This window comes from Fulmarus glacialis, unplaced genomic scaffold, assembly GCF_000690835.1.
Source record: "Fulmarus glacialis isolate BGI_N327 unplaced genomic scaffold, ASM69083v1 scaffold34053, whole genome shotgun sequence".
Lineage (NCBI taxonomy): Eukaryota > Metazoa > Chordata > Aves > Procellariiformes > Procellariidae > Fulmarus > Fulmarus glacialis.
The window spans coordinates 10,738-34,300 of record NW_009202920.1 but is presented as its reverse complement, the minus strand read 5'-3'; the positions used below and the strand labels follow the sequence as shown (position 1 = coordinate 34,300).

Genomic DNA, 23,563 nt, shown 5'->3' with positions numbered 1-23,563 from the left:
GAAAAAATTCTTGGCTTTTTGGTGGTGTCCTGTACTTCACTTGATTAGAAGCAACTGTGAAACCGCAGCCTTGTCAAGAAGGGTCCCATGAGAAGCAGGAATACCCCTTGCTCGAGATATCCTAGCTCTTCCCATCGCTCCTTCATCTGTTTGTTCTGCATTGCTGGTGGAGACTATCCTCTCCCCACTTTCATCCATCTCCCTATGTCCATCTGATCAAGTAGAATTAATCTGTTGCACATAAATCACTTAGTTCAGCCAGTTTGACTTTACTGTTGGCACAGGTCAAGGGAAACAGCAATATATCGTGTAAGCAGCACAGTGAAACTTCCAAGAGCCTAAATTTTATGGTGATCCTTTAGTGTAGCCAGAACATTATGAACTTTATGAACTTTAAAAAAGCCTATACCACAAAAAGCACATGTTTAACCAAAGGCAAAAATGTATTAATGGATTCTGAACTGTGAGATTTTCTTTAATCTGGACTGCAGTTAACATTTTTGATCTTAACCAGCCTAGTTTCACTCTTGCCTCCCTGTTACTGGACTTGCACACAAGGCCCAAGCAGCCATGCAAAGGTTTTCAAGTGCTGCAATTCAGATTAGCCATTTTAAAAAATTTTGGCCAAAGTTCGTAATAATAGCAAGGGTCCAGGTCTATCAGATATCACAGCCAACGAGCAGAACTCTCAAGACTAGCAAACCAGATGCTACTAGCAACTTGTAACTTTACACACCCCTTTCCTAACCATATCCAATGACAACTTGCTCCACTGACTAAAAACATCAAAAGGTCCAATTACCCATCTACTCACACCACTTTCCTCCCACACAGTCCTACAAGCTTACCTAAAAGACAGAGTTTGGAGAGTGTTACCTTTTTTCTCCCTCCCCCCCCCAAATTATTCAGTCACCAGTTGCTATGGGAGTCTAAAATTTACTATAGGCTTCTGTTCATATAAGTGCATACCAATGAAGAACATTCTAAAAAGGAAAAGTTCATCAGCAAAGATTGCTTTGGGCTTAAATAAAAGGACACATTTCACCATCTGTACAGATTTGCAGGGTTTGCATCCATGCTCCATCAAAAACACTATCAGACTTCTTAGCAAACTATTAACGGATGTTAAAATGTCACTGGATTTGAAAAAGGGAGAAAATGGACACAGTAATGAACTGTCAAGAATTTAGTTCACTAAGCCTTCTGCATGCTGGCCAAAGTATTTGAAAAACCTCACCAATTACAGGATAGTTTTTATATGCCATTTGTTTTTCTTTTATGAAAGTGATTAACTATGTTGTAAATCTGAATAGCTGTTCCTAAAGTCATGCAATTCCCAGGAAGGCATGTAAAATGTCCATCATTTCAAAATGGAGCAAATGAATCAAGCAACCAAAACCAGCATTCATACTAGCAAAGCAAAAAGAACATAAAAAGTGCTTGGTAGAGTTATTAACATTTACTTATTCAAGGAGAGGTAAAATGCTCTTACCGTGCTACCACCAGGAACTGGTCTATCTGCTTGTCTACTAGCGGGTTAAAAGCTTCCCAAACTTTTGTTTCAAGTTTTGACTGATCTCTTCCATCATCCTCACCTGGTTGAAAAACAAATTAGAAATGCTTGGTACAGTTGTTTTAAAATAAAAGTACTTTCTAGATTTTTTTATCTCACAATAATTTAACTGCTAATCCATCTCAGTTACTCTGCCTAACAGGCCACTGTGAAAATTTCATTCACCTATTTGTCTGTGACAATTTCAGCTTGACAGACACAGCAACACAGCTTGTCTGAATCAGGCAATCAGATTTTGGTTTCAAAGGACAAGTGTAATGGGAAACAGAGTACATCCTTCTCCCAACTAGACAGTCTCTCTTCAGCCCCTCTCCCCAGCTCCTCTCTTCTTCTCCTTTATCTTGCAGCAGTTCCAGGAAAACAGACACACTCCCAGCTGCTCTGAGCAGGCAAAGAGTAGCTGGTTCAACTTGCATCAGCTGCTTTCTAAGGGGGAAATCATGGCATCAGACTCTCTTGCCTTTATTTTCCTGACTCTACACAAACCAAAACACCCTGGAAAAACACAGGAGCTACTGAGACTTTTTTTTATTTGCTCCCTTTAAAACATCTGGAGATTATCCTTCTCTGAAGCCCCGTGTTGGCCCGCTGAGGGAAGAGAATGCCTTTCAAATTAGTTCATCCTCACTTAGGAGGCTTGCCCAGCTGCTGAATAAATACCAGTTTCATAGACAAATTAAACAAGAGTCCTGACCAATTTGTTTGCCTGTTCTAATATGAGGCTAACAGTATCAGCAAAGTTCCTAAGCGAAGACAGAAGCGTCTCATTGCTTTCACATCTCTGCCCATACAGTCTAGAGAAGGTCCTTCCAACACAGGTCACAACCCCTGCTCTCTTAGAAGCATACTGACAGACCTTTCCCCGTGCATTACATGGGTCTCACAAAGGAGCAATTAGATGCCAGTATTCCCCATCCCTCGCAGTTTTTCCACCACTTTTGGATCTGTAGAGTAGCGCAAAGACAAATCTAAAGTCAATTACTATTTGGTAACTAGTATTGGTTACTGGTACTACTCCCTTTTCATTGGGCCACGGTCCTCGTGGTCCCACCACTCCATGACACAGTGGGGGCAGGCTGAGGTCTCACAACACGTTCAGGCCAGCAAATTCTTCCTCCTGCCTGTTCCGCAGGTGAGAAGTCTAGGCTGGCAGCCAGCACTTGGGATGGGGAGAGGGCTCTGAGGAAAAGGCACCCAGCAATAATGGGCAAATTGATGAGGGAAGACAGCATTTAATTGGCAGTAATTTGGGAGGAGTTCTTATAGGGAAGTGAGGCTTGACTAAAAATACAAAAGGCTTTACAGCTGTGATGGAAATTTGTGTTTCCCATGGAAATTCTGAAATCTCTTAATAAAAAGAGTGCAGGCTCTGAGAAAGCCAATTAATTGAATTTGTTTCAACAACTTTTATGATTTGGACAAATGCCTACTTAAAGACCAGTTTGAGACATAACTAACTGTGTTCAGTGGGCAACAGCTCCAGTCACCAAACCAGGCCATTATTGTACGCATGACCTGGCAGGGGAAACCTCCACCTCCGACATGTATACAGGCTGCACACATAAAAGTGGCCACATTCAACACGGCCTCTTGACAATTTAAATAAATTATGGAAATTACCTTCTTTTAGTAAGTCTGTTATATCTGCCTGGTATCTGTTTCCGACTCGAATCTCTCCTTTATCTGCAAGAAGGGTCTTTTGTTGAGGATCATATACTAGTGAATAAAAGAAGAAATCCTAAAAATAAAACAAGAGCAAAAAAGTAAATAGTATTATTAGCTTTTACTTTCAGCTTTGCGTACATACTAGCAAGTTTTTACATTTTAAGTTTGGTTTTATCACCTACATATAGATTTTAAAATTGGGTGAACAAACAATAAATGAACCACCAGTTTTAAAACCTTACATTAAATGCTGCCACTTTCTTCTATATTATAAGTGTAACAGCTCTCCTAAAAAGCAGCCGTTCCCTTAGTATAGTCTTTGAAGGTGAAGTGAACAAAGTTCCTCTTGCACAAACGAGGCTCAGAAGGGCCAGGAGATAATTTTTAGTAATATCAGCTGTTTCAAAACACAAAATTGCACTTTCCCATATACCAAAATAGCAGTACTAGATGCTAGTGACTTATCTGCACAGAAATATTGGTACAAACTAAAGCGTAACTTCAGAGTGTTACAGCCAGACCAACGAAACACCCCATTGAGACATGAAGCCCCAGACAACCTCTGTGGCCTCTGCTGGACTTGCTCCAGTATGTCAATGTCTCTCTTGTGCTGGGAGGCCCAAAGCTGGACACAGCACTCCAGAAGTGGTCTCAGAAGCGATGAACTGAGGGGATGAATCCCTTCCCTGCATCTGCTCACTACACTCCTGCTAATATAGACCAGGATGTGCTTGGCTTTCCTTGTCACAGGGATGATGCACTGCTGACCAACTTCTTGTCCGCCACCATCTAAGCTTAAATCATCATGTTGCCTTCTGCTCGTAACTGGGAGATGGGTAGCAGATTTGGCAGCAGCAGTAATTATTTGCAGGTGGCTATACATTAATTTGTTGCTTTTGTTCAAAAGATGAGAAAAAGGCTAAAAAAGCTGCTTGGCTTCGTTACCTGGGCGTGTAAAATTAAAGCAAGAAGTCATACCAGAACGAGAATGTCATGCCAGGGTGGAGAAAGAAAACAGCCAAAATTTTAACTACTTAAAACTGCACAGTATAAGTAATTAAACTTTTCTGCATGGATAAGTACTTAGCTATAGCTATTGAGTGACACATCAGAGACCAGATATGCTCCATCAAAGTGTAGCGTGGGATATGGGGCAGGAAGAGAGCTCTGGTAGGACATGAAGTAACAGACCTTTCGGGGGTAACCTCCATCCACAGCAACGCCGTCACCAGGAAAGAGAAGTGTTTCTGAACAGAAACACAGGATGCGCGATGCACCGTTTCTCACATCTCAGGTTTCTGGCTCATTTTCCCTTTCCCCATATTTCTGTGTTAATAGCAGGCACCCTGTTTAAATACATCTCATTTCATGCTCACCTCATTTTCCCTTTCCCTATATTTGTATATGTCAACAGCAGGCAACAAAAATTAGGACAAAACCAGCATCAGTTTCAAGCCCTGTTCATCTTCATGAAGAGGTGGCAAGGGAAAAAGAGTCTCCCAATCTGTCATACAAAGCCCAAAAAAGGAAGAATCACTGCAAGTTTCCCCAGTAACATAGCAAAAATTCTGTGGGCTAGGTATTCAAAGGTACATACTAGTTTTGCTCCCCAGCACTGCACATTACACATATTAATCTAAGACTGATGCCACAGAGGTAAGGTCTCCTGTGTTTTCTTTACATGTGTAATGCATCCAGCATCCAATTACACAATTTAAGAGGGTTAAACATGGTAACTGGTAACTCTGTATTTTCTGCTCCAATTTTAATAAAAATCAGCATTTTTCCGGGAAGGAATCAACATCTATGGAAGGGAGGAAAAAAGTCAGAAAGGAGCCAAGCAAGCCAGCCAAACCTGCTTTGCTACCTGAGAAAGCTACTGCACAAAAAGGTATCACCTACACAGCACAGCACAAGAGGCAAGACAGGAATTCACACCAATCTCCTCCAGCAGAAAACATGCCATTTCCCCACCGTGAAAGCATGAACTCCAAGGGCAAGAACAATCTCATGTTATGTCACGATAACAGGATAAAAGTCATAGCTAACACTTGGCAAAATGCTGTTCCAACACCCAGCCAAGTCAACTGGAAGGGTTCTCTGTGGTTGGGTTTGGGGTGGGGGGATTCGGTTGCATCCTAAATGAATGACATTTTTGACAGAATTGATTCCTACTCCCACAGGCACCAAGGTCAAATTACATCAACACACTGACAGAAAGGAGCTTCAGAGTATATGAAAACTCATTTATATTATAGCTGTGTAAAGAAATCTGGGTCTCTTGCTCCCTGACATACACAAAGTTCAAGAAACTACAATATTTTGAGAATGTATTGTTGCATAAATAAAACTTAGGAAAAGCTTTTGTCTCACAAGCTTCCATGTTATAAATATAGTGTTTTATTTGTTCCAGCTCCAAAATACCTAACTGTGGGACAAAGTATATGCAACATTAATGCTTTTCAGGCACATTGCCCAGCAAATATACAAACCAAACACTCTAGTATAATAACACAGTGGGCCCCAAGGAAGGCCAATTCTACAGGCGATTTCTTAACACAGTCTTTCTTGGCCAGGGAAAGCCATTCATTGTGGAGGGGTTTTCTCCCATGGTATTTGCCTGTTAGATGCCCTATTGCTTCTCTTTTATTGATTATCACTGTGAATTTTCTCTACAAAATAAAACCCATCCTTCTGTACCAATCTCAGGTCATCTTCTTATATCTCGTCCAGTTTTGTCTCGAATCTAGCAGGCTCAGCGAAAGAATTAAAAGCCTCTGGGCTCTTCTCCCCAACCAGAGCCTCCTCAACGGAGAAAAGATGGAAGTTTCGGGGCCCAAGTGTGAATACAAGACAGACTGTAATCCCCAGAGGTAATGCAATACCACTACCATCTTCCCCCATAGAAGCATGAAATTCAGCTCATGCAAACTGAGTGGGATTTCTGAAAACATTAATAAATGTCAGTTCAGTGCCAATGCAAACTATAGTCTAAGGAACAAAGCAGATCCTTGTATAGTCTAAAGCACATGTGAACTCTTGATCACCACTACGTGATAAGAACAATTTTTCAGAAGGGTTTCACAAGAAGAGTGATGTTCACAACAAAACAACATGGCTCTTTCAAAATTCTCCATGCTCATTTTAGCTGTCAAAACTGTGTATGCTGAGTTTGCAGCAGTGAAGAAAAAGAAGGGGTTTCTCTTTTAATTTCAGATCCCAGAAAACACCCAACATGTTTGGAAAAATTAAAATGACCTGCCAAGAGTTAAAATTAGACCATGACTTTCTACTTCTCCAAAGTGTTACACAGACACATATGCTCAGAGCTTCCCTACCCAAGCCCCTAAACTACCTGTAGCTATAGCCAAGAACCAAAGCCACTAAAAAACTGCAGAACTGGAAAAAGAAAATGGGCTCAAAGTGAAAGTACAGTACAGAAATAGTGGTTAGTTCATTCACCTTGCAAACTTACTTTCATGAAGTCAGTTCGGGTGAAGAGCGGGAATATATTTTAACTATATAGCATTTTATTTTTGGGGGGATTCCAAAAGATACCAAAATGCCAGACATCTACCCAGCAGGCAAAATTCACACAAGCCTCTGGATATATTCTAGCAGAGCAGTAAAATAGATGGTACATATAAAATAGTTTCCTGCAGAATAGGGAAATCTAATACTTTTGCCATAACTGGCTATGTCCTTCTCTTGATTTCCCTGGGAGTTCAGTATCTACAGGAAATCCAGGGTTTCCAGTTGCTTTTTTTCATCTTACTCCCCAGTCCTGCTATAAACCCAATTTTGCCAGGCACAGTAAAAAAGTCACCGCTGCTCCCCCTTCAATCCCTCTCCAAATGTAACAGAACAATCTTCCTGAGGAAGATGACAGAGAGAGGGTGGAAGGAGGAAAACAGAGATAACACAAATGTAATTTTGCTATGCTTACTATCTCCCTAAAAATTTCTGTCTGCATGTTTAACCTTCCTGCTATAAACCCAATTTTGCCAGGCACAGTAAAAAAGTCACCGCTGCTCCCCCTTCAATCCCTCTCCAAATGTAACAGAACAATCTTCCTGAGGAAGATGACAGAGAGAGGGTGGAAGGAGGAAAACAGAGATAACACAAATGTAATTTTGCTATGCTTACTATCTCCCTAAAAATTTCTGTCTGCATGTTTAACCTCCTTTCGAGACAGACAGCCTTGGGCTGAAAACCTACTTTTAGTGGTCATAACACACAAGAAATCAAATGACAGATTCCCTAGAATTGCTTAGGCTTTATTGACAGAAGCCATTAAAAAAAAAAAACCCAAAACATTTTGAAAGCAAAGAATGGATTAAGAACAGGGAGGAAAAAAAAGAAGCAGCAGTTCAAAACAGTACCATCCAGTGCTGTGAATTCACCAGGCAACAACTATCTCCTTTTCTTAATCTCTTTACCCTCCTCCCAAGCACATTTGTGTTCCTGAGCTTTTAATTTCTTTACCATCTGTCCAAGTTAGTTTGCACCACAGCAAAATACCGTGCTAAGTGACAGGACACATTCGGAGAACTCTCTCATTCTGTGAAATCTCTAAGTGCCTGCTCAGTTTTAAAAATAACCCGCATCACTCATCTTGCATTTTGAGAGTTCAAAAGGATGAAAAAGAGAAATCTCTTTCTGTTCCTACATCTGCAACTGAGCTGTTGCATGACCAGAGAAAGCCTTCTCTGTCTCCATGTACCTACCTGTAACATTAGTGATAATAAAAAAAACGCGGGGAGCAATTGAGAATGAATACTACCAAAAAGTTGGGTACTAGTAAATCTAAATTAATTTCAGTTTTGATTAATTTCTGCTTTCAAATTGGCATATCCTAGGCTGCTAGCTGGTAACAAGCATTCCTCAATACAACGGCCCTTGTTTGATGCGCTGCCATTTGGCAGCCCTGAGCAGACTCGACATGTTTTTGGTTTCACATTCCAAAGAGAAACTCAACTATTTAATCCCTGTGCTTTGTTTAAAATTCTCTTAAACTAGAGTATCAGATTAAAATTAATCTTGTGTTTAAATAAATACTGAAGAAAGCTAAAAAAGCATTTAAAAAGAAAGCCCAACTATGAGACAGACTACAGTATGCTCCTTGCAATAAATGACCTGTTTTCTTGTTTCTTAAAGGCTGGTAATGACCATTACCCTACTGTTTTTAATTACAAGATTTATTCTCTTGTATAACATTTTGATTTTTTCAAATGCAAAGGTAATGCTTGCAGACGTATTCAAATAATAATATAGTGAAAATGTTTGCTCATCTCCCAAAGTAAAGCTCCCAGATTGTCAAATTCCATGACTGTCTAACCCAGCTGGCAGCCAGAGGTCTAGCCACAATTAAAGGTACAAAAATATATTTTTAAAAATTACAATTGTAATTTTTAAAATCCCAAAATACCTGAAAAAGTAAAACCCAAGATTTATATTCTGAATAATGATTAACAGTGCAACACAATTCCATTTCAAGTGTTTGGTTTGAGGTACCTTTAAATAGCCAGATTGTGAAAATTTCTGCAGGACTCAGAAGTTAACTGACAAGTAGTTTTTCAAGGACCCAAGTGTCTGTGGTGGCATATGAAGACTACAGGTAAACAACAGTGAACTCAAAAAAATAGGGAACTAAGCTCCTCAGAAATCTGAGGTGAAATCAAGCTTAAACCATATTAACATAAATCTGTAAGATTTCAGGATAGAGCAAATACATAGAAATACAGCTTGCTGGCTTGCTCCCTCTTCACATTTACTTCGTCTCCCACCCTGTCTTGTCTGGGGCATGAGGCTCCAGGTTTGAACTTTCAGACTGCCAGGCTGATGAGAAGTAGGGCTCTCTGTATAGAAGGAGAGGCAGCTTACTGTCACACAAGGATGTAAACAGCAGCTCTGGCGTCTAGATCCACCAAGTTTTATATCAGAATGAAAATTGTGTGGAGCCTAAAGCTTCCACTGTCAATGCCCATACAGTACATGCAGAAATGAAAGAACCACCTCCTCTTTAGAAAACTTGTGAAAAGCCACTAATCCTAAATTGTGCCAGAATAAACTGTTCAAGCTTGACAATTCACAAAATGGTTCATACCTCCCGTTCCAGATATGATTTAAGGGATTCTGTCTCATTTAACAGAGTAACGCTGCATTTGCCTCTAAAAAAAGAGAAACACATTTTATGAAAAAACATCTTAAATGCTCATGTGATTCACAAGATGGTATTACTGAAGTTGTACACATTTAATCTTACATTGAAGAATACTTGAATAACAATAATGCCATTTGGTTTTTGAATAAAAAGCACTGGAAGAAAACAGCCATTACCTAATGTGTGTGGCTGGCAGAGATTCCAGCTGTCGTGAGAGAAACAACTCACGATGTCGTAGCTGATGCTTCTGTTTCTCGGGTAAATCAACCATTTCGGGATTTTCCATCTCTTCTTCCATTTCTCCTAGATACAAAGAGACAAAACTGATCGTCAAGAACAGTGCAAGTATTGATTCTGAGCCAATCAGGATAAGCTGCTCCAAAACCTTTGCTAAATAATACACGTTATTTAGATTAAATCTAACTTCATCTGAATCCTCACATTTCAGCCAACTGAACAATTAGACAATTAGTATAGATCCTTTAAATGATGCCTGTGAAGAACTGTATTTATTCACCACTGGGATCAAAGCACTCCAGGTACACACAGGTCACACTGGCTCACCAAGCTGAAAGTCACACAAATCAGCTACCAACAGACAAGCTCTGAAGAGAGCTGCTCTTGGAGACCATCACTGCACCGTTAGATTCATCAGGAAGAAGCTGACGCAAGATCAGTGAGGCAGTAAAAGTGCCTCTTTGCCAGGCATCAGCTATCTTAGACCCAGCTCCTCTTCCAGGATATCATAGACTGTCCCATCCCGACTTCAACAGCTTTTGCAGGAAATGCCCACTGAAAAGGTTAGCTTATTTATTTAGTGTACTTTATTGTCTTCACCCCGACCACTGCCAATAGATCACAGTCACAAGATTAACTGGAATCTAACCAAGTGCCTAAGGCCAGTCTTGCAAGCCGCCCTACCCTATGTCACCACACCCATTCGACAGCAATACTCCTGCATTTCAAAAGCTTGCTTTATTCTGCATTCAGGATCCACCATCTCTGGCTTTGAGCTATTCAGTCTCCATCCAACCAGTTTTTAAATGAATGCCAAAGTAAATACATGAAATCACATCCACACTGATACACAACTGATCCAAAACATCTCTAGGCACCTTTCTTGTAAGAAATAAATTATTAGTATGTTTTATGTTTATTAGCAAGCATCCTGTCAATTACGCAAGATAAAGCTGTAGAAGGCAAAATACTCCAAGAAAGCTGCAAAGCTTCTCCATGATGAAGGACTGCGAAAGGAAACATCAGACTTTTTCCTACAAAATTAAGGCAGTTACTGCTTTTTCCAAAATCACAGGAAAAGTTTCCCAGACTGTAGTAGAATGAGCTGTAAAGTCTCATACATGAGTAGTAAAACACTAATTTTACGGCAGCAGTAGTCTTTTAAAGAGCAGACTTATGCCTGCAGCTTAATTCAACAGTTGTTGCCAAGAAACATTTCTAGTCAGAAACACATACAGGCACAGTTATGATTGATATACCCTTAAGATTAGTTAACTCTAATCCTCCTAGTTATCTTGAAAGCAAACAGAAAGGAGACATCTCCATTGTATAAAATGCTAAAATTGCATTTAGTTTTAAATAGGCCACCACTATGCCAAAGGGGGTGACAAAAAATTATGTACCCTTCAGGTTCCCCACAATTTATCACTGTTTTACTGTCCTGGAAAAAGACTTGTGGTTTATATGCCCCTCAGGTAAGCTGCTCCAGCAAAGAAGGAAAAAAATAGTAGCATAATTAAATAGAATGCAACACACAATAGCTCTTACACCACATGAGCTGTTAAGCATACAGCAGCATGCACTTACATTTCAATATCTTCCTAGGAACTACAACACCAAATTTACATTTGTGCCACAGTTTCATGGTTCTGCAATTTATTTACTGGAGTGGATTCTGTTTTAGTTGAAAATTAATATTGTGGCTGCTGACCTGCACTATAAATATACCAGCAGTAATCCACAAACAAGTCAGCAAGTTCCAAGCTAGCTTGCCTAAAAACTGAAGGATGCACAAATGAAAAGGCATTCATGTCTGCACTTAAAAGAGTTTTTGGAGAGTACGAGTAGTGCACTGTGTAATGGAGGAAAAATACTATAAGGAGCAACCTAAAATACTTAATATCTTCAGTGTATTTAATAGCCTAGAGCTTTTAAAAATTACATTTTTTTAAAAAAAATATATTAACCACTATGTGCCAATCAAATCTACAATCAAACCACCCAGCACAACCAAGCTAATCTCAGGAACCGCATCCCTTCAGCTAAGCTCGTCTTCCAACTACTGTTTTATTTATGTGTCTAGCTTTTGTAATAAAATAAGGAAGGTGGGAAGCACATATTTTCTTCTTATGCCAGCTCTGCTACGCACAGCCTTTCAAAATAAAAAAGCTTTTTTTTTTTTTTTTTTTAAAAGACAGATGTTTGTACAGGTAACAAACAACTCCCCCCTCACACAGGCGTAGAATTGTCATAGTTCCTGAAGACAGAGATAGGAATATTCCAAGAAATAACAAACAAATCTACACAAGCATCTTCCCTCCTTTTCCACAGCCATGATTTAGCACTGAAAAAAATGAACCTGGCAAATGCATTCGAAACCAAGGGAAGGAGGAGAGAATCCAGAGCTGGATCCCGCACAGGAACCTCTCTGTCTCCCTGAAGTCAAGCAAAAGTGGCTTTTACAAAAACCGTAACTAATACCACCTCACCACCTTTGCGCAGACGGCAAAGGCTTAAGTCAGGCTGTAAACCACAACAGGGGCTGGCCCAGCCTCAGGTTCCAGGACAAGCCTGACACATCTGCATTTAACCCTCCTATAGCTCAAGCACTCACGCTCTAACTGAAGCAAACTTCATCCTGGAGAATGGTGGCCCCTGAGAAATAAGGACCATAGTCTTTTAAAAAAACAACAACAAAAAAAAAAAAACAAAAAACAAACCACAAAACCAACATATGTTTTTAGATATATATAAATATAAAAATCTTTTCAGAAAGACTAGCCTGCGTTTACGACAGTACTACAGAATAAGTGGTATGGGAATACAGGAGGTGCAGTATACTGGGACTTCAATGCTCTCATAAAGCCTTACTTCAAAATTAATCTTTTGGCTTGATAGATGTGGTTGTGCAGATTTAAAACTAAACATTTAGTCTTAATACAAACAGTAATATATCAGCTATGCAGAAGTAGCCAGTGGAATGCTGCAAGGAGTGTATTAGATTATTATTTGATATTTGATAACAGAATCATTAATAACACATTAACAAAGGTTGAAGACGACTTATATTGGGAACAAGAGACAGGCAGATTGGACACAAACAGCAAGATTCATGTGAAAGCTAACATATATGGGGAAAAATAATTAGAAAGAGTAAACTTTGAGTTGGAAGGAGAAACCCAAGAGGCAGTAATTGCAATTTAAAATGACTGGGTGTGTGAGATGAGAAATTAAACATCAATATTTGCTAAACACTAGAAAGAACAGCAATTTGCTATAGATCAGACTGGGCTCTGTACAACATCAGAGGTAGAAAGAACCAGCCCTTTCTCTGCATTCTGGGTGTCATACAAGTAGCTACATGGCAGAATTCGGAAATGCACAAAGGCAAACAAGACACTGGAATTAGGTTAGAGAGCACATTAGGATGTGCAGCTTGGGAGACAGTCTGTAGTAACAGAAGAATTAGAATCATAGAGTAGTTGGGGTTGGAAGGCACCTTTAAAGGTCACCTAGTCCATGGGCAGGGACATCTTCAACTAGATCAGGTTGCTCATAGCCCCGTCCAACCTGACCTTGAATGTTGGCATCTACCACCTCTCTGGGCAACCTGTGGTGTGTCACCACCCTCATCGTAAAAAATTTCTGAAATTTTTTTAGAAAAATTTTATCTAAATCTACCCTCTTTTAGTTTAAAACCATTACCCCTTGTCCTATCACTACAGGCCCCATGAAAAAGTCTGTCCCCATCTTTCTTATAAGCCCCCTTTAAGTATTGAGAGGCTGTAACAAGGTTTCCCCGGAGCCTTCTCTTCTCCAGGCTGAACAACCCCAACTCTCTCAGCCTTTCTTCATAGGAGAGGCGTTCCATCCCTCTGATCATTTTTGTGGCCCTCCTCTGGACTCACTCCAACAGTTCCATGCCTTTCCTGAACTGAGGACCCCAGAACTGGACCCTGTACTCCAGGTGAGGTCCCACCAGAGTGGAGTAGAGGGGCAGAATCACCTCACTTGACCTGCTGGCCAGACTTCTTTTGATGCAGTCCAGGACATGGTTGGCCGCCTGGGCTGCGAGCACACATTGCTGGCTCATGTCCAGCTTTTCGTCCACCAGTACCCCCAAGTCCTTCTCGGCAGGGCTGCTCTCAATCCCTTCATCCCCCAGCCTGTATTGATACTGGGGGTTGCCCCGACCCAGGTGCAGGACCTTGCACTTGGCCCTGTTGAACCTCATGAGGTTCACGTGGGCCCACTTCTCAAGCTTGTCCAGGTCGCTCTGGATGGCATCCCGTCCCTCAGGCGCGTCAACTACTATTACAATTAGTTAGCATGGTATTACTAACAACAAAATGTAAAGAAAAAAGGAAATAAATGGGGTCAAAACATTGGGAAACACAATAAAGCCAGTGCTACTGACAATTGTACAACAGTCAATTGATTATTGACTATTGTACTACAGTTCCTTCAGCAGTGAAGGAAGCTTAAACTCTTGGTACTTTAATAGCCCAACTAAGCAGCTTGGAAGGACATTATAGAAGTGTTGCATTTGAAGAAATGAACAATACAACACCACATTCCTTCTCCCAGGTCCAGTTTCAAATGGTCTATATTAGCATCAACCTCATTCATTTTCCCTCTACCAAAAACCAGATATTGATTCATAGCTATAGAAAATATGGTTAAAGTTTTAACAAAAAGAAATCCTTATACCTTGACACTTCAGGAGTGTGCTACCTTATCAAGAAATCTCACTACAATCCCTTCCAAAACTTTTTGTGATTATCTTTTGCAGACATGGCCATTATTACAGGTAGCATACAGAGCAAACAAACACTATTTTGAACACTTAGCTTATCTTTCCTCACTGTACCACCCCCAGAAGAGAAAAATCAGAGTCTTCTCCTCTCAGTAACAACAGAGCAAAAAGTGTCATTAGGGGATTAATGAATTCGACTCCTCTTAAATCTGCATGTGTGGTGTTGGGAGAAAATGGAGAAGAGGAATAAAATGGAAGAAATAAATAAAAGTAAAAAGAACTCATCTGTGAAGCTATTGTCAAACTGTATTTAGACTGGTGTTATCTAAAATTTAAAAAAAAAAAAAAACCAAAAACCAAACCAAACCAAACTTAATAGACCCCCTACCTGTTTAGGCACACAGGTCTCATGCAACTCATGGACTGATTGAGTAATGACACCTCACCGCTGCAAGACATTTATTTTTAGAAGCTTTGGCACTTACAAAACCATGCTGCCATGTGTGCCTGGCACCCAAACATCAGCTGCTGAATGCTAACCATAAACCTGCCAAACCGGCTGGCGCTAACTACTCAGTCCTCCAACCACTACCAACTAGTCACCTCATTGTTTTACAGATCAGGATAAATGTTTTTAATGAAGCAAAAACTATGGTCATCAGACAGATCACAAGTAACTGGAGGTGGCTGGGGGTGGGTGGTTAGAAGTGGGGACAGGAGGTTGTATTCCTGCTCTTGGAAATATTTACTTAATTATATAAGAAACTATATAAGACATTATATACATACATAGGAAGAAAATACATAGCCACCGCATCCAACGATAGCTTGAGGAGTAAATTATCTTTCTCACTTCTCTTCCATCAAGTTCTGCCTGCAATCTTGTTTGCATACAATATTCTATCTTAAACCACTACAAAGTCTCTGGGCAAGAATATTAAATAGTCTCCTACTGGTGAAGCAGGTTCATTTCAGAAACAGGTGGAGAAATTCCCTAGAATAATTTGTGAGGTGATTAAAGAGGCTTATGAATAAAAAGTGCTAACAATGTATGGAAGCCATTATAAGGCTAAAAGATTTATAGGACAGCCCAGACAAGCTTTATATCATATGATAAAAATAGTGAGATCACAGATCAAATCCAAGAATCAGGTTGCATACATCAGGTACTAATTTACAGTCACCAACTACAGAATAAGGTGCTTCCAACTCATTTCTCTTTACAAAGATTTATGAGAAAAGACAACATATCTCAGACCTCAGACTTGTCTGTTTCTGTTTGTATAATCTGATGGATTATACAAGCTAAAACGTAAGCGCTTTTTTTTTTTTTAAACGTTGCAACATTCATTTCTCGATCACATTTTTTCCTTCCTTTATTGGAAGAGAAAAAATATTACAAAATACACATATACTTTTTCCATTCATGTTCTGGCCATATCTTCCCATTATTTGGTTCTTTCACTGCATTGATCTCAACAGTAGGTCTAAAATAAAGGCATCTTAAACGAAGACTCTCTGAATCCAGAAATGTCTGCAGTCAGAAAGCTCCATTAATCAGCTGAACAAAGGCAGTTAAAAGATCAGCGATGCAGATACGTACACCTACTGCAAATGCATCAAAATGAGGCAACAGGAGACTTTATGGAAATGAACTCAAAGTCAGTGACAGTGTTGAGTATCTGTACTAGGATCTTAACATCCACAAAATTTCATTTCATTATATCATGCAGGATGTAGATTTTTTTTTTTCAGAGTAAAGAACTAACGACTGTCCAAAAGCTTAATTTTACTCTCTTCTCCCTCCCTAAGAAGAACGGAAGCCCCACAACAGCACATCTATCTAAATAAATGGAAGTCATTTAGTAGCAATTTTATTCTGCACCAGAAAGAAACATACTGGAAAAAATGTTAGTTACTAATGAAATTTACACTAAGAGACAGCCTCAGTTGTCTCTGGTGGCTCTGTTAATAGGAGTCTATAGAAGAATTTTCCTGTCTTTCAAACACATTCATATGAACAATGAATTCTTTGTTTGCATTTAAAAAAAAAAAAATCTTAAATTTCTTATCACAAAAAGAAATCAGCCTTTGCAGGTTCAAAGAGCATTTATACAGGTTCAAATATTTTTAATTTCCAGCCTCAGATATGCGTTTCTTTGAATCATTCCTACCTGCTTCCTTTACTAAATCTAGTGAAGTGAGACACAGATGAAGGAATCAATAGTCATGTTGTTTATGGTGAAGCTCTTATTAAGCTTCAGTATTCTCGGATAAAATGAGTACTGCTGCACTGAAGAGAGATCAAAAAAGCTTTGCCTGCTACCACAATTCTGCAACACAGCCAAATCTCATCTCAATGCCGTAAGACTTTTTTTCCCCAAGGTATGGTTGCAATGGAGGGACTGACTTGGACTTGAATCTACAACAGAAAATATTCAGACTTATCAATAAGGGGCTAGTTTTGCTGCATGTTTTCCCCAATAGCACTACAGCACTGAGAACACAGCAAGACATTATATTCATTGTTAAAACTGAATATCTGATTTAATCAATCCCCATGCAGTACAACTATGTACGTCTGTCTTACATATACATCACAGTCTATTCACATATATACCAAGAAGCACATTAGAAGCCAATGATGCTTGGCAGCTAAATCATAATTTTGACATGCCCAGATCTGATTGCTTCTTTTTCGTTTATATATGTGCCTACAGGAAAGCCCTGAATTACAAGGATTGATATGGCTGTCCATGCTGTTTGCTAAATTTTAAGCAATCTGAACAGCTACATCTCACATACTCCACTGTTTGTAAGTAAAAACAGTTTAGTAACTCCACCTGCTTACTCTTTTTCTCCCTTTCAACATGTCTGTTTTGGTAACTGTCTGTTTTGTTAGTACCGTGTCCATTACCTCGCAAGGGTGGGATGAGAGGGATGCTGAACTGGCAGAGGAAGGTGTAATGAACCCAAATCTAATCCTCGCTGGCAACTAGAATGGAGTTAAACAGGCTAGAAGCACCCCAGATAAAGTACCCAATGACATGTAATACTATTGCACTATTTCTCCCCTGGACATAGATACTCCCCTTGAGAGCCAGCTAGGGCACCATGCTCACCCCCTTCTAAGTTTAGAATGCACAGATCTACAGCAGCTTCCCAGCTATTTTGTGTGGTTTTTTTTTTTTAAATTATCTGAGGTTTTTTTGCAATACCTTGCCTTACAGATTTATATAGGCAAACATCTAATCTATACTGACACATAACTATTTTTGTATGCACTTTTTAGAATTTTAAAACCGTTTCTATAATTGAAAGAGAATTGTAACACTAAATTTTTGTTTAGAAATAATCTTCCATCTCTACTCAGCTAGGTATCTCACATGCCTCTGACCTCCTTGGCAGAGGAATACATGCCAACATAAGTTAACATTCTGTAAAATAGTAAAAATCAATAAATCACTTACGCAACGCATACGTGCAAAGGAGGACGAAGTAAGGTAGCATGAACAACCCCCTAAATTTTATGATAGTTTAGCTTCATGTTTTTTTTTTTTAAATCAGAAAGTACAGTACTAAAAAAAAAAAATTATACTTTTCAAGTCTCCTCTCAGCCTAGACATCACTTTTTTTCCTAACAAAAGGACTTGAAGTATTCAAAATAGTGACAGGATGTCCTAAAATTCAGTGCTTTTAAAATGCATTTACTGAGCACGTTCAGACAAAAGCTACGTCACTACAAAAAATATTACTAATATTGAAACATAAAGAGAATTCCTGTTAGCCAAGTTTCAAGCTGGCCATATTTCAAGTCGGTTCCTATGATCAGACTATTTGAATTACTCATAAAGAAAGTTTGAGGTTTTTTTTTTTTGATCTGCTAACCAAACCAAATCATTCATGGGAAGTAATATATGAGATAGGGAGAATACTTTCCCTCATCCCAAAAATTAAGAAATTCACTTCTATGAAGCAAATAAGACACCTTTATCCAGCCCTAACTGAAAACTTCTGTCCTGTCCCTACCATGATAACCAAACCATACAGCAAATGAGGTTTTAAAAGGTTTAAGGGGTGAGCAAGAGAGAGAAAAGTCACCCAAACAAGTAATGCAATTTGCTGAAGATGAGTACAGGAAAAGGACATTTAAAAATAGTAATATTGATACTTGTAACTGCAATATCAAAGTTCTATCCAAGTTTGGCAATTTTGTGTAGAAGCAATCTGAACACAAACAAGCTTACTTGCATGTTTGTCTGCCAATACAATAAGTGTACTTGATATGTCTCTTCTTCGGTAGAAACATACGACCTTTGCTTCCACATTTCCATTGGCAGTCTGAAACAGGAAAAAAGAAAAAAAAATGAGCACAGACCAAGAACTGAACTGTATGCGCCGAACTAGGAAACTTCATAAATAATTTGGAATTTTGCACAAGAGCTACATAGCATCACCTTTTAGCTCCCTCCAGCTGCACACATTATCTAACACACAAACTCCGGTGTGATCCATTCCAGGGTAGGGAAACAGAGTTTGGCCTGTTTCCCTAATTGTTTCTGTGGGATCACTGTTTTTGGCAGTTACAGATGTTTCAAGGGGTGAGAAAAAACACTTACCTGCAGTTACAACATATTAACAAGCCACTTCGCTACTTTTCAGGTGATGCCTACATTTAGTAGAATTCAAAAGCATCTTTAAAATCCTAATAAAAGTAACTACGAAATATAGCAACAGAATTCAGATTTAAGCTGTTCTCCAAACTCTGTAGGAAAATAGGAAAGCAAGAAGAACCCAGCCATTATTACTTTCACAAAAGGAATCACATAAGGTTTTCCTTCTCTTGACAGCAGTGAGCTAAACAACGACTAACACAAAAAAATAATTCCAAAAGGAGAACCAAGGAAGCTGCACCAGGCAATAAACTCTACACCAGTGACAACATACAAAAAAGTCTGAATTTTTGAAAGGTTTGGGATTTTTTTCTTAAAACTCTTAAAATGAGGTAGGTGATGAATCTCTTGTAAGATGGTATCTGCCAAATTGTGAAACTGGCTTTATACAAACTCTAGGGGAAATACACCAACTGGTTTGTAACAGCCTCAGCCAATCTACTGTCTCTAAAATAAATTCACAAATAATGAAAATGTAACTGAAGAGAGTTGTATCCTACTACTGCAGAGTCCTTAAAAGCATAATGATGGCACACAGTTTAAGAAACTATAAGACTAAGATAAAAATTCCCCTCCAGGAAGTCTGCAAAAAAAGGTAGTGGACCAGCAATCTGTCCACAAGGAAACAAAATAAAAACTGATATACATGCTTGTTGCTAATATGTGAATGGAGGAGAAGTTTCATCTTTTATAATACCAGTTTTCCTTACACAAAGAAAAAAAAAAATAATCAGGCAATACATACATGCACAAATATTTCCCCTTGCAGCCCAGCAGTTTTTGGTAGGGAGCCTGCAGAATTTCTATCCTTTTCTGTTAAATAATTCAGAACTTTTAAATTTTGAGGAACTAAAATACAAAGGCAGGAGCCATATTTGTTAAAATACAGACAGCTACAATGTAGAATTATCTACTTCATCTAATTGCCCAGGCTTCATTTACACTCAGTGAAAAACAAAGCAACACAAGATACATGATTCATTTCAACCTGAAAGACCCGTTTCAAAGAGTAGGTCAGAGAAATGACAGCTCAAGCAAGAGTTCCAATAAGATGAGAGATCAAGGCTGAAAGTTCTTTTTTCAAAGCAGGGGAAGAATGAGGGAGAAGAAGAGGGGAAAACAACACTTTCCTAGAAAGTGATCACAAATCTCCACCCTGTAACTGATGGAATACAGCCATTGATACTGCACGGCTATGGACCCACCAGGAATATTTTAGGAACTCACTCTTGCTTCCTTAATGGAAGAGAGACAAAGTATTTCTGCAAAAGACCTCCACTAAAAAGCAGGGGTTACAAGGATGTCCCAGCCTTCACAGATTCTTTATTTGTCATTATATTGATAAATTTTCTCTTCCAAGTAATTGTTTCAGAAAGACATGTTTTTCCATCACTGAAGAAAAAAAACCTAATTTTAGTCAGTTAATTTAGATTCAAATCCAAAACAGCAATGTTACATTCCTTCTGTATGGGCTGCAATGGACACGCTGGTATTAAACCTGAGAAAGTGGCATGTTTAGGACACAGCTAACGGCTTCAGAACAGTCTTTCCTCCTTAACTAGGTAAAATTTCAGCATCGAGGACTTCAGCTGGCTTCCCACATACAAGGTATCTTGCTTCCCTTTTAGATCCAATGAAAGGGAAATTTGGCAGATGAAATAATACACTGGCCCAAAGGACAACCAGCAAGGACAAAGTCTGAGGAAGCAGATAAAAGCTTCAAACCTTCCTGTTGCGCAAGAGTCTCCCCCAAGAAAGACCAAATTACAAAGCTCTCCATCCTCTAGGCAAACTGTTGTATTATCTTCATATCTCATGATCCCGGCATGGAATTGAAGAACTGCAGAAATCTCCTGCCTTACAGGTGAGCATAATCACCTTGAGAATGACCTACCACTGACGCTCAGTCCTCTCATACCAAAGGAGAGCAATCTAGCAGGTCTCAAAGCATTCCAAAAAAATATCAGAACAAAAGTATTTTCAAGCTTCTAATTACCAGAGAACTGCTGAAGAATTGTTTTGATTTTAATCAAATCAAACAGATCATAAATTCAATTAACTTCCAAGACTTGATAGAAAAACTGTTTACCTTATTGAGCTCTTCTATTCTTCGTATCAAATATGGGTTACTTGAAGAATTTTCGAAGTAGACATAATCTGACAAAAAGAAAAAAAGACTTTAAAAGATGAACTGCTAAAAGTCAAATCAAAACCTCACGTGTATACCTGTTAAAGACACCATACCAAATTAATTTCTTGGCACAAGCAGTATTTCAAATGTCCCTACTAAAACCAGGATTTTAAGCAAGGAAATACAAAATCCATGCCAGTATAAGCAACATGTATTAGTGCAATCTGAAGGCCATAAACTCACTTTCGGAAAACAAATGGAGCTCTATTGTCAGCCTGGAAAGCAAAGCATATGATCTTCCTTCTCCCTCTGATCAGGTTATTTCCACTTTGATCACACTGGTTTTTTTACTTGCTTCCTCTTCTTTCTTATCAAAATCCAGCCACTTCTCACCAGCAATATGCGATCTTTCCTCTTCCCCTCCAGCTCAGCTTCAAGGTACTGCCCATTTACTTAGAACACAAATAGTTTCATTCTTTCTTTCTCTCTTATCTTTTTCTCTACTTCCTGGTCTTTTATGCCTATATTATCCTAGAATACCCTCAACAAAACTTTATATATAGTAAGCCAAACAGGTCAGTAATATTTCCAAGCAGGATAAACATCTTAAGTTACAGGAAAAAAGGTTCTGTACCCAAGGTAGCGCCTTCCAAAAAAAAAAAAAAAAAATCATCAGAGAAGCATCAAGGAGTGCCATATAAATAATTTGGTATTACTGAGCTCCAAGCTTAAATATTCCTTTTTACAGGTAAGGAAACAGAAGCTCAAGAGTCTTGAATGGACTTGGTCTTTATCTCCCAATACTCCAGAAGCCAAATCCTAAACCTTAAGCAAGGCAAAAAGAGGGCTGAATTCACCTCCCCGCCGCAGCCACCTGCTCTCTGGTTGCTGACCTTGCACGTTACAGATTTCTCTTACGCCCAGATCTAACAACGATTCCTTCCAAGACTATCTACTGAATTTAAGACGATTTCCCTCCAGATTTCCCAGCTCATTTGTGTTTGGAGCAAAACACCCATAGCCCCTGGGCACAACTCAGGTAATATGCAGTGAACACATCAGCATGATGCTCCACCACTGAATGGGTGTTTAGCGGGGCTAGCCTTTTGTAAATAGAGACAACTACAGAAGCTGTTAGCCTCAATCTCCCTGAAATGCTCGTCAAAAGGGCAGTCAGTATCAGAGACGCTGTTACCTCCTCCCCAGCCCAAAGGAAGACACCCCCCAGGGCCTCTGCTCCTCAAAAGCTGCACCATGCGGGTTAACGACTCCCCTCTTATCTCCAGGGTGGCCAGGGAGACACCAGAGCGTTCACCCATCACGTCCTACAGCACCTCTTCCAAATCCCCGTGTAACACTACTCAAGCTCCAGACACAGATTTTTTCAGACTACTGCTTACAGCTCACGTTATCCGTAGGTCTCCCTGGAATTAACAGCCCAGCGACTTGCTGCGGGAGGCACAAGAGCACAGCAGCGAGCGCTGGGCAAATGGCCCAGCAGGACCTGCAGCCCTCGCTAACTGCAAACAGCCCAAGTGCCCTCATGTGCCTTCAACAGGGCTGAGTTGCCTTAGGAGAGCGGTCACAAGTCAAGAATCCCAGGGATTACAATCCCAAGAGTGGAAATTTCCCCAAGGTCTTGTCTTTCCAAAAAAATGCGTCATATGCCATGAGTTGCAAAGACACCTTGACAATGAAGTCTCAACACGGTCGTGGTTGAAGTAATGTGTGATGAGGTTGCAATGCCAATATTCAAAACAGTGCACGTCTTGGGTTATTCAACCATACATAGTGTAACCAGGGCTAATAAAGCATAGAAATACTACCCCCGATTTTTTATATTTTTGTGCATTCTGTGCTCCAGACCTCTCAGACTGATCATCAGCTCTCTTCACACACACTAACACGCATCTGAGTGACTCCAAAACTTTCTTCCTGACTGCAAGAGTCGGTTCCTCTTAAATGTCACTTCCCTGCAGGCTTTAGACTGAAGAACGATTGATCTCACCTAAGGAATTTAGACTGGACATCTGGTTTGTAGAAAACAAAGTTCCCAGAAATGGTTAAAATACCCAAGTAACCAGATCCTAAATTTCCACTCCCAAGCACCCGCTCTGTGCAGCACACCAAACGGGAAACAACAGGCTCAACATTACTATGACCAACTCTACCAGAAGTCACAAAACCAAACAGATATTTGGCGGCTTCAGCAATAACAACTGCTGACTGAACATACAATGACAGGCATTAAGCAATTTACAGATCAGCAGAGTAAAGAGAAATCTTTTCTCCCACAGCAGAACCACCCATGCCCTGCAAGGGTGCTGCAGTGGAGGATGTGGAAGCTTCGAGGTGCCTCCAAGCT

The 23,563-nt window shown here is 39.6% G+C and overlaps 1 protein-coding gene across 1 annotated transcript in view; it reads right to left on the bottom strand.

Annotated features, from left to right (window-relative positions):
- Positions 1-22,517, bottom strand: part of LOC104074383 (metastasis-associated protein MTA1-like) — a 34,922-nt gene extending 12,405 nt beyond the window's left edge. Inside the window, exons 1-7 of the mRNA XM_009574474.1 lie at positions 22,394-22,517; positions 21,157-21,224; positions 18,642-18,735; positions 9,578-9,704; positions 9,345-9,408; positions 3,194-3,311; positions 1,493-1,595 (exon numbers count right to left, since the gene is read on the bottom strand). Of these exons, the coding sequence (XP_009572769.1) occupies positions 1,493-1,595; positions 3,194-3,311; positions 9,345-9,408; positions 9,578-9,704; positions 18,642-18,735; positions 21,157-21,224; positions 22,394-22,517 (698 nt within the window). The remainder of the gene's footprint in view (positions 1-1,492; positions 1,596-3,193; positions 3,312-9,344; positions 9,409-9,577; positions 9,705-18,641; positions 18,736-21,156; positions 21,225-22,393) is intronic.
- Positions 22,518-23,563: the final 1,046 nt, after the last annotated feature.